The sequence below is a fragment of the Octopus bimaculoides genome, chromosome 1 (genome assembly GCF_046866305.1).
Source record: "Octopus bimaculoides isolate indiv1 chromosome 1, ASM4686630v1, whole genome shotgun sequence".
Taxonomy (NCBI): Eukaryota; Metazoa; Mollusca; class Cephalopoda; order Octopoda; family Octopodidae; genus Octopus; species Octopus bimaculoides.
Window position 1 is genome coordinate 104,612,022 of NC_142928.1, and position 12,500 is coordinate 104,624,521.

Here is a 12,500-nt window from a genome sequence, read left to right on the forward strand (position 1 = left end):
GATAATGGAAAATATCTGATTCATGTACTTTACTCAGAGAGAGATAAAGATCAATTGACTTGAGTTAGAGATGAAAACAAATGTCAGCGTTGCTTAAACAGTATCAATGTGAAGACACTCAAACAAATACACACACACACACAATTATGATCATAATCATCATTATCATCATCACTATTGTCATCATCATCATCCTCTTTTTCTTACAGATCCTTTCTAGCATGACTTGGATGGGATCATCACAATCTGAATCAATTCTTATTTGAAGCTAATTCTCTTCTGGGTAGATTGAAGGATCACATCTCACTTGTAAATTATGAATTAAAAGCTTCTCTAATAATATAAATATTATTGGTTGAACATGCATAGTATATGTATTTTGTTTATACACCAATTTGTTGTGGGATAGCATCCTGGGAAAGCTCCTTTCCCTACACAATGCTGAGTGTTAAAGGACACTGAATGTCTCAGCCAGGTGAGTCACCTTGCCTGAAATGATTGAGAATGATAGATATTGATATTTCGCTATTGTTGTAGCGACTTAGTATCATTTACTCAATTCACCTCAAAACGAATTGAATCACTGCTCTGGGACATAAATGCAAATAGTGTGAAGTCTATCATTCTCAATCACTTTGGGCAAGTTGTCTCACCTGTCTCGGACATTCAGTGTTCTTTAACACTTAGCATCATGTAGGGAGCTTTCCCAGGACCAGAACGCTTTTCCACACCAAATTGGCATAATTAACTAATCAAATACACTATGTATGTGTGACAGATAATTTTACCCTTTGTTTGTCTGACTGAATATCTTTCTTATCACCATCTTTTTATAGAGTTTCTTTATGATGGGATTCCATTCAATTTCTATATACCAGTTTTGCTTACAAGGCAATGATCAACCTGTGATTAAAATAGAATACACTTGCCATACAATAGGATAAAACCCAAACTTCACAACTTGTCTGCTGTTAAGCCATGCCAGAGCAAGAAGCCCTTTCCGTGAGCTATAGACTCTGAAGCCATAGTAACATAGAATAGTTGATCTTTTCACCTAATAATTTTTCTTCATTTTCTTTTTTTCAGGTTTTGTTCCTAAGACAAATCTGGGTCGTGATGTCAGTGGTGCCAAAAGATTTTTTTTGAATTATGTTCTCTATTACTTTTTACGCTATTTGAACATTGCTAAGACAGTTGATGAAGGTGCTGAAGCTATTATGGATTGTGCTGTTGGAGAAAAACTAAAAGGTTAATAAAATATTTCTTTTTATTATTTATTAATAATGTTTAATAATGTTTGAGGTGGCGAGCTAGCAGAATCATTAGCATGCTGAACAAAAGGCTTAGCAGCATTTTGTCCATCTTTATGTTCTGAGTTTAAATTCTGCTGAGGTCAACTTTGCCTTTCATCCTTTTGGAATTGATAGATTAAGTATCAGTTAAGTATTGGGGATTACCCCATTCCTATAATTGCTGGCCTTGTGCCAAAATTTGAAACCATTATTTATTAATAATGTTGACAGTAGTCACTCTTCCAATCAAAACAAGAAAACTAAGTTTCCATTGTTTCTTCTTTTCTCCTATTACTCTTATTATTTGTTAAGTGCGACACTTTACAGAAACGTTACCTTTCTTTTCTGGTGGCAGAAGGTAAGATTTGAACTCAGAATGTATAATGTTGGAACAGACACTGTAAGGCATTCCATCTGATTCTCAAACAATTCCTCCAATTTATTACTCTAAACTAGTTCTTTGAGGCTAACTTGCAGAGTTGTTGGAGGGTTGCGGGGAATACTTAGCAGTATTTGTTCTGACTCTTCTTTCTCAGTTCAAACCCTGCTGAGGGTAACTTTGCCTTTTGTCCTTTTGGTCTGAGTAAAATTAAGATTTTATCAACTCCAGTCAAGTGGTGGGATCAATGTAATCAGTCAACTGTTCCCTTTCCTACCAAATTTCTGTCTTTGTACCTATGTAATATAATCTACAATCTATTGTCAGTGACTATGACTGACTTGACTTCAAAAATCAAATTTCTCCTGATAAAGCAATCACCAGCTAGCTGGTACCACTTTTCAGCAGGGATAGATAGATCTTTTAGATTCTGATTTACAGTGTCCTTAAATCTCAATTTAGATCTACTAATATTTTGATAGCCATCTGCCAGTTGCAAGAGCAGGACTTTTTTTTGGAGTTTATCACCACCTAGTCTGACAATGTGGCCTGTCCAATGGAGATTTCTCTGCATCAATAGATGGTGCATGAATTGAAAGCAAACCTTGTTGAGGACTTTGTAGTTTGAGGTATGCTAAAACCATTTGATGTTCATGATAGGATAGCTCTCAAATATCATGGTGGCATCTGAGAGCTATTCAATTTGACTTGTGTTTTGTAAAGAGTCCATGCCTCTGCACCATACATTAAAGTTGAGATGCCAATGGCTCTGTATACCATCTGGTCTTGTGCCTTTGTAAGATTCCTTTGTTGTCAATAGTGTAATTGATGACTGGATTTGGTGGAGTGTCAAACAGCATATTTCACATTCAGATTTGTTTGGGTTCTAAATTTTAGTCCTTCAGAGGTTGACTTTGCTTTCTAGAGTCAATAATGTAAGTATCTGTACCTTAGCTTTATATAAGGGCAACAAAGAAGCCTCTACATGCTTACTTCGCTTGCTAGTATGATTAACAAATACTTTTACTGGCAGTGTAGCGTTCAGTCAAGATCTAATTTACATAAAAATGTAGAAAACTTTTGTTTTTTTTGTTTTATCAATCATACTTATGAAAACACAATTATGAATAGCATAAATTTTTAAAACATTTGTATCATAACAACCATTTTTCCATGCTTGTATGGGTTGGATGCAGTTTATTGAAGCAGGTTTTCTGCAGTTAAGTGCTTATTATTACCAATCCTTACCTGTTTCTGAGTAAAGTAATATTTTCTTGTGGCCAAACATATTTACACAGAATATTAGAAATAAACGACATTTATTTACAGCAGTCACGCTGTATCAAGACAAGGAGACACAAACACGTTTGCATGTGCACACACACACACACACACACACATGACAGTCTTCTTTAATTTTCCATGTGCCAAATGTACTCACAAGACTGGCTGTCCCAAGTTATAGAAGACACCTTCTCAAGGTGCCATGCAGTGGGACTGAACCTGAAACCATGTGGTTGGGAAGCAAATTTTGTAACCACTCAGCCTTAAAAATTTGCAAGCACTGAGATATTTCATGCAGTGCACTGTTTAGATGTCATTGGTGGCTCTAAATGTATTGTTGTTGACTTGTTTTACTACACACACCTTGTGAGCAATAGATTTTCCACACCAAACTGAAATTTAGTTTACCAAAGAGTAAATTTATTTTGCCGAAGTACAAGTCTAACATATTACTAGATAAAATAATGATGCTAAATTATTACTATTTCACTGAACTACTAACCATGTTTATTTTTACATGACATCATTATCATCATTTAACATCTATTGTCCATGCTGACATGGGTTGGACGGTTTGACCAGGGCTGGCGAGCTCAGGAGCTGTACTAGACTCCAGTCTGATTTGGCATGATTTCTATGGCTGGATGCCCTTCCTAATGCCAACCACTCTGAGTGTAATGGGTGTCAGTTGCATGACACTGGTATCTGCCACTACTATGACTTAATTTGGTTTGATGGGTCTTCTACTCAAGCATGGTATGTTGCTGAAGGTCTGTCATTTGTCATTGCCTCTGCGAGGCCCAATGTTCAAAAGGTGCTTTTTATGTGCCACCAGCACAGGTGCTAGTTACGTGACACCTTTAAAGCTCCTATTTTTAAATTTATTTTATTTTATTTGAATTATGTACCTGGTATATCTTACATACTTATATATAGACTTTTATATTTTTGCTTTCATTTGTGCCTTTCAGGAGTAACTGGAAAATTCTTCAGAAATCGTGAAGAAGCACAGTCATCTCTGGAATCTATGGATAAATCCCTGAGAACTGAATTATGGGATGCAAGTGTGCTTTATTGCTATTTAGAGGGTAAAGTTCCACTTCCCGTTGCAGGACTGAAATTTTCTGATAATCTTCCTGTCAAGATCTCAGTAACGCCTTCACCTGATGAGGAAACTCCAGATCTGGGAATAAAGTCTTCTCCAAAAAATCATTCTAAACTGGAGGCATGAATATCTGCATTAAAAGCCACAAGTTGTTGTTTATAATACCATGTAACCCTACCCTGATATGTAATTGTACATATTTACAAGTTTGGTTTTAGTCCCTTTTTTTATTTTTTACAGGAAATAATTCTTTATTACTATATATAGCTTTATTTTTTGGAAAAATATATCATCTTTTACACATATTGGTACATTTCTTTTTAGCGTTCTTTATTGATTTTTATTTTGTTTAACTTTATTTCTGGGATAGAGAACTCAGGTAATTCCTCCTTTTTTTTAATGTGAGAACCTTTAATGGTAACTAGAGAGTTCTCTGTTTATTATTCTTTTCTCTAAAGATATTGTTAAGATAGTTATTTTTGAGAAATTATTTTGACTGTTGACAATTTTGATGTTTTCATAGATTCTTGTCTGTGATGTGATTCAGTTCTATTTTCTTTCCTTTATATACTGCAATTTTCCCATATAATAGATTTAATCTATTGCCCACTTTCATGCAACAACTTGGTGTCTATATGCTTTGTTACAAGCATTCAGACTAAATTTCTGGTCTGAGATCAGATATCTAAACCTTCCTCCTTATTCCTCCATCAGTTCCAGATGCCTTGTTGATAGTTCATGGGTTCTGCTATTCCTCCTTTGACTAAACCTTTTAGCAGGTCTATCATTAACAAAATGACCTCTGCAGTACTATTCGAAACTTGTTGACATTCTATTCAACATAAAATTTCTATGTTATTTACAGAAGATTGGGAATATAAATACCTTGTAACTCACTGGGATTTGGGGCCCTGCTAAAAATGTTATTCTGATGTAATGTGTCCTAGCAAAGACCTCCAGTGCATTCTGGCAAAAAACCTTCTACGTCCAAACTCAACCGGCAACAATGCAATGCACATGCCGTATGATGGATCTATGCAAGAATCAAAAGGTAACAGAGCCAATTGCCAACTTAACTACATCTTTATGTTGCTAGCATTTCAAATCCTAAGATCCTCACTAAACAACTAATCACTTCTTCATGTTAATAAATCTTCTGTTACTAAAACCAAATATCAGTCTAATCCCACCTTTTAACTCGTTTGTTTTAATACCAGTTTTCATTATAATTTTTTTTAAAAAAAGCCGCAAAAAAGTATTGTCTTTCTCTACATTACTACTGAACAAAATTCATAAAAATTTATATTTTATCTAAAAAAATCCTTTTCTCCTTGATCAAAGGGAAGAAAGAAAACCCCTTAAGGTAAAAGGATGAAAGAAAAAAAAATGTTTAAAAATATTTATTTCTTATTGACGTTGTCATGGTGATAGTGATCCTCGTCATAATTACATTTGTAAATATGTAAAACTATTGAGAACTTATTTTTACAAAATTTACATAATTTTTCCCTATATACTCTCTATAGTATTTTATATTGTTTCAGTGAATGTTTTTCAAATTTTATATTATTTTTGTATTCTGTATAAGTATTTCCAACTTTTTTGTATTTTTTTTTGTGATACTAATCCTATTTATAAATTAACAATTACCATCTAACTTGTATTTTACTGGTGTAATCAACATTTCTTTTAAGCTTTCACTGGAAATGAAGAAACCTTTGATTGCTTTATATCTTGTATCAGATTATGAAATAATAATACTGTGATAGAAAGAAACCTGGATATTCTTAATTAGTTTGTGGAAATAATAAGTGAAATTACTGTTAATTAGTGGAATTATGTCTATGAATCTATGGAAATGACTTCAGAATGTCTGCTTGCTCATCAAGACAGAAAAGAAATATTAATGTTTAAAACATTGTGTTGTTGTCTTGAAACAGCCTTGCATTCATATTATACCAAATGGAACTGATTCTTATCCTTAGACAAGGTACCTGTCTTTCATTACCTCTGCCTGCTTAGCTGTAGAGAGGCACCATGCATAGTTACAACACTTTGTTATACTTATGACTTAAATGAAGTAATTCTTTATACATACAATGTTTATTTTACACTGTTATGTGTTAGTCATTTTTAAGCCACCAGAATTCTTTTTAAAGCTAGATGAACTTATCATAGATTACAATAAAAATATAGTAATAAACGAACATTATATCCTGTTTCCAGCAGCTGATCTGCCTTGAAATATCAATCAAAATACCCATTGACAGCTACTACTTTATAGTCTAGAGCAATAAATTCATTGCCTGTAACTACAGTAATACATGGTTCATATATTACACATTTAATATACAACTAACATTTACTTTGAGGAAAAGGTCGTATGTTTTATATTGTTATTCATAGTTTCATTAAGTATGAAATCAGTTTATTTGAAAATGTTATTCTTGAATGTTGTAGGCTGCCAAATGGTAAAATTAAAGTAAAACAAAAGCAATGAAACTTCTGCTAATCTAAAGTTTCTTTGCATAAATCCTTATTGATCTTTCACAATGGTAAATTGCTAATTCAGTTCGAAAGTAAATTGGAAGGGACAGCATTTATAATTATTTATTGATTTCTTCCCTCTCAGTCTTTGGATTGTCTGTCTATGGTTTATTTACATTGAGTTTGATTGGTCAGGGAATTTTGAATATTTATGTTTGTTCAGTGCCCTACCCTTCCTTCACCTTTGTCTGATAGAGCTGTAACTGTTGCTCCATGATGGTGCATTTTAGCAGAGTGTTACAATATTGGCAAATAGTTCCACTCTAGTGTAGTCTTGGCAAATAAGTATGGCAAGTAAAATATACCATATACTCTAGGAATAATCATAGTTTATTGATAGATAGTGTACTGAATACACACATACTTACTACATAAACACTTTAAATAGTTTTTATTTAATTAACAATTAAAATCTAATCTCTAAAATTCTGTGATTAAAACTGTAAAAAGATTCATTTTGTCTCAAAGTTGTTATATTTTATTTATAATGAAAGCATTTTAAAATCTTTCAAAATTGCTGTTGATCATCTGGTGTTAAGTCTGCATATGGGTCTGTATCACTGTCATCCTCCTCAGTGTATCTTCACAGTGAATTCATTCTTCCCATCCATTGCATTTGAAATGCTACACTAAAAAATGATTTTACATTTTCTACAGAAATGGCTTCATAAATTTTTTTTATCAGGAAAATCCCTTAATTCACCCATTGGTGGTACACATATAGTGCTACTGTTTGCAAATGACAGTTCTTCCTCTACCAGCCATTTATTTCACTTCCCACAGATATTGTCCTCAAAGAATGTAAGTGTAGATGTTTGGTTAAGTTCTCTTTCTAACCACTGTGCAGCACCTTGACCTACTGTCCATCATACATAGCCTTAGCGTGATCAATATTTTGTGAGTGAAATTAGTAAATGGAAAATATGTGGAAACCTGTCATATATATATATATATTAAACACCAGTGAGAAAACCCAGAAACTGATGTTCTTTGAACAAAGTCTCCTGTGATATTTTTTCAACACTACACTGTAGACACTCATTTGATAAGTCTGTTAGAAAGCTGTGACCAATGATGTCATTATTTGCAATATTGAATACATAAATGACTTATATCAAGAAATTGAACCACAGATATTACTTACCACATTACCTCCCCAGCATTAGTTCAGATATAGTATTGTTTCATTGAAGTTGCTTCTTGACATTGTGTTAAATGGTATAATGTTTTAAAACCAATTAGTTGTTTTCCTTGCTTTGTCTGCCAGGTCACTTCCTCCTATATATATTGTCAATTCATAAACATTTATCAACTTCTGGATATGCAAAAAAAACCTGGACTTCCACTGTCCAGTAACATCACATAAATGTTTATGTACGTAAACTGAGTTTTGAGGTTTGCTGAAGGTCTATTCAATTTTAGTTTACTGTAGCAATACCAAATTATAATCATGAAGCAAGAATGTAGCTTTGTTGATTGGTACTTTAAAATTTTTGCTTTCATCTATGTCTTAAAATAGCTACAACTGTGAGTACCAACAAGAACATTAAATATAGGTGATTTAGTAATTTAGCTTGTTGGCCAGTTCTGTGGTGGAAGGAGTTAAGTGAATGACTATTTCACTAGGTTGCATGCTGTTGGTACACTGTACACTTGTAGATTGTTTACATCTCTGATACAAATGTCAGATCATATTGTAGACTACTAATATAGACCATAATATTAGTATTCTGTGTAAACTGTAAATTTAAAGATGAAAAGTGTTTGCTACTGAAGTACAACAAAGTTCTTACTAATAACTTTTGGTGTGGTGCTGAAGATCTTTTAGGTTATTCTTTGCAGTATGTACTCTTAGATACTGGTACTTATGGTATCAATAACTGTTTTGTTATGAAAAGTGTAGTTCTGTTTCTAACCCTGGTGGTGTATAATGTAAGGAATAGATGAATTATATCAGTCAGTTGGCAGCAAGTATGCACTGAAAAAGTTTAAAGTTTGCTCTAAGTTTTAGAACAATAGCCTTTATTTGGATTTTAGTACTGGCACATTCTATGTGTGTCTAGGACCAGGCTGGCTTATTTAATGAGAATAGGCTTATGTGCCGTGATTTATGGTGTGCACATAGAAAGGTAAGCATTAGTTAGAGAATTTGCATGTCATATTTATGTTAAAAGATTTAATACTACTGTTCTTGAGTGGTGTGTGTCCATATGAAACAGAAAGTAACGTAAGTCAAGTCTTTATTAAACCATACCACACTTTACATTATTTTCAAATATAATTTATTCATTTATTATTGAAACATTGCAATAAAATATCAAGAACCACATTATTTTGCATGTTTACATTCATTCACAATTGAAATTATAAATCCTTTAAATTTCATTAACAAGATTGATGACCAGAAAGTACATTTTACAATTTCTGAAAAATGTACAAAATCACATTCAAATACAAAGAATCTATGAAAAGAAAAACGAAAAAGCAAACTAAAGGAACTTATTAAATGAAGAAAAGTAAGCAAAAAAGAAATCCTGAAATAATTCATAAAATTTAATAAATTCCTCATCAAAATTTGGTTTAGGGAGACTTCAAGAATTGAACAAGAAGCTATCATAAGATAATATTACAGACAAATTCAGTAAAGAAAGAATAGTGTGCCCTACAAGGATGCCTAAAATATCTAATTTTACATTTTGTTTTATTCTTTGAATGAACTTGTTAGCTCTAATTACTGTTAGTGGCTTGATAATTATGAAATTTAATTAAAAGGGTAACAAATTTGTGTTTACACATTTATACATCTGGCAAGTTTTCATTGGTTAAGGCCTGAATCATATGACTGTTGTTTGGTTTTTATCAAACACAGACCTATGGTGTTAGTGAACAGAATACATACTTTCTGATGACTTCATGAATTTATGTCTCAGATTATTGATTTTCTTTTCTTATATAGGCTTAATAGCTAAAGCAAATGGAATGCTGTGCCATTCATATCTCTTTCACAAGTGTTAGTAGTGACTTTTAAGAAATATAGGAGACTGAAAAAAAAAATCAATCCTAGAAAATGTATAAACTATAGATTGTCAAGAGACAAATGTGAGTCCAGCAAGATTTGAATTCAGAAAGGAGACAGTAAGTCCACTGTATCAGCAATATACACTACTCTTAAGAAGGATTTATTTTCTACTTTATGTAAATCCGTATGACTATACCATTTCCAAAATGGATTATTAATTTCAATTTTACCCCCCTTTTTTTTTTTATGAAACAAAATTCTGTTTGATGGAAATTCATTCAGTTAAACCAATTTTTAAACCTACATCTATAAGAGCTACAGATAACTAAAATATTAAGTAGCTGAGTTAAGGACCAAATGTTACTACCTAGCACTCAGCTGTATTTCTGAATAGTAGTCAACCTATGTTATGAAGTAGGTACCATGCTGAGGTACAATATCACAGATGCGTACAGCAAAAACACTGTATAACTGATAAGCATTTTCATTGGTTTGCAGTTAAACCTGAATTTTTTAATGAGCAAAAATCAGTGGTAAATAATTTTTAAAAAGGGAACTGTTTTTCAACTGCTCAACACACACACAATGAAGTGGGACATGTTGCAATTCCTTCCAGTAATGTTACTAAAAAAAAAAGAGAAGTGTTTGCATATAGCTTTGATAATCCTTTCAAGTATAAACACAGATAATAATTAAAAAAATAATTTCATCAATATTATTATGCATTTACATACTTTAAAGAACAAAAAGAAAAACCTCAAGAGCTGCAAGTTGGTAACTGTCTTCTTGGCATACGTTTGCAACTGATGGAAAGGAAGAATTAACCATAAAAGAAGGAGATTTTAATATTAGTCTGATTTAGTTGCATGAAGACTCATAATTAGTATTTTTATCATCATAAAATATATAAGAAAATTTTCTCTTCCAACTTTTGGTCCCTGAGAAACATTTTTTTTACAAAAATCGATAATCTCTGCACATTTATGTGTGTCTGTGGGCATCTGTAGTTAAGGACATGGATGTGTTTGTGTCTTGCATAATACTTTGGGGTATCTTGTGCAACATTGTGTGATATGTAAATGGTGAATGATAGTTACAGGTATTCAAAATCATATCATTAACCTTGACATAAGTAAAAGGAAATGGTTTATTATTGGCTAATATCACATCTCAAATAAATGGACACTTTTATGGTGTATTCTAGTTTCAGGTTCTATACTGTTGCATCATCAAAGACTTTGTTTTAAATTTGCTTGTACTATATTCCCAGCAAAAACATCAGTTAAAACTTTTACTGTGAAAAGCATAAAAATTTTATCATTCTTAACTGCAGAGAGCAGTTTTTGTTGAGGGATGTCATATATTGAGACTATATTCTCTTGATATATGTCAATTTATTGAGGCAATGTGACTTGCAGAAAAATACAAATTCTATTTTTAGGCTGATATTTAACATCATTACCGGAATAACCATGAAATTTAACTTTGATTTTGTATTTAGTTTGCAAGATTCTTGATGTGAATTCATGTTGAAACAAATCTTGTATCTTAGTAGGGTCATTATGCCAATAATAATAAAAAACATGCAATTTAATTTCACAGTTGAAGGGTTAATCCCACTCTAGGTCCTACCTCATATGAAAAAAAACTCATAATAGGTGCAAGTGTAGCCTCGGGCTGACTAAGTCCTTGTGAGTGGATTTGGTAGGTAGAAAATGAAGAAGCCCATCGTAATATATATAATCTATATATGTATTTATGTGTGTGTACCTTTCTGTCTGTGTTTGTCCCCACCACCATTGCTTGACAACCAATGTTGGTGTGTTTACATCCCTGTAACTTAGTAGTTCAGCAAAAAAATACTGGTAGAATAAGTCCTGGGGTCTTAGTCTGGCAGTAGTCAAATGACTGAACAAGTAAAAGAATAATTATAGTAGACTAAGAAGACACTGGGAGGTGTCTTACCCCCTACTATGCATGCATTTAATTACAAGTGAGCATGGTATATGAGGAACCACATTTATCTCCTCTGAATCTACTCATGGGAGTCCAAGTTGGGCTTAAGGCTCCTAATGAATTGGGTCTCTTCTATCTTTAGATCCATAAATGAGTTTCCCAAGAGTAACAACAGAACCACTGGACCAAACAAAAGCTACAATGTATGTCTTACAGAAAAATGCTGTTTGGAATACAAAATAAACAGATTAGGAGAGATACACTTAATCTCACATATGATGAATGTAAGTACGCAGAAAAGCATGGATAAGGCTCAGTAGTCCTAAATTACTTCCTTGCTATGTGCCAACAGGAAATAGTAAGGACTTTTTTAGTAATAAGTATACTGCTGGGATTGAAAATCCCAATTGTATGAGGACATGCATATAATATAAAGTGATATGTATATAAACACACACGCATATGTATGTACACATAAAATGTATTATGTATGTGCATAAATATATATAGGCAAGATGTCTGCTTCCCACCCAAAGTCTTTTGAGTAAATTTGGTCATATATGTATATATGTGTGCTTGTGTGTTCCCATGTCTTGTCACCATAGTTGTCAGTGACATGTTCGTTTCCAGTTTTCTGTAGAAAATATGTCTGGCCATGCGAAATATTGTCTTGCTTGGAAACAGGTGATGGTTGGTAACAGGAAGGGCATCTAGCTGTAGAAAATCTGCAGCAACATATTCTGTCTGACCCATGCAATCATGGAAAGTTGTATGTTAAATGACAATGATGATGTGCGTATGTGCAGGTGTGTATATATATATATATCTTCAGCAGTATACACACACACACACACATACATATATGTGAAGGCACATAGCTTCGTGATTAGGGTGTTGAGCTGGTGATCATGATCATGA

The 12,500-nt window shown here is 32.9% G+C and overlaps 1 protein-coding gene across 1 annotated transcript in view; it reads left to right on the plus strand.

Annotated features, from left to right (window-relative positions):
* Positions 1–8,936, plus strand: part of LOC149137662 (retinol dehydrogenase 14-like) — an 11,696-nt gene extending 2,760 nt beyond the window's left edge. The window contains exons 3-4 of the mRNA XM_089355164.1: positions 1,087–1,248; positions 3,927–8,936. Coding sequence (XP_089211290.1) covers positions 1,087–1,248; positions 3,927–4,186 — 422 coding nt within the window. The 3' untranslated portion in view covers positions 4,187–8,936. The remainder of the gene's footprint in view (positions 1–1,086; positions 1,249–3,926) is intronic.
* The last annotated feature ends 3,564 nt before the right edge of the window (positions 8,937–12,500 follow it).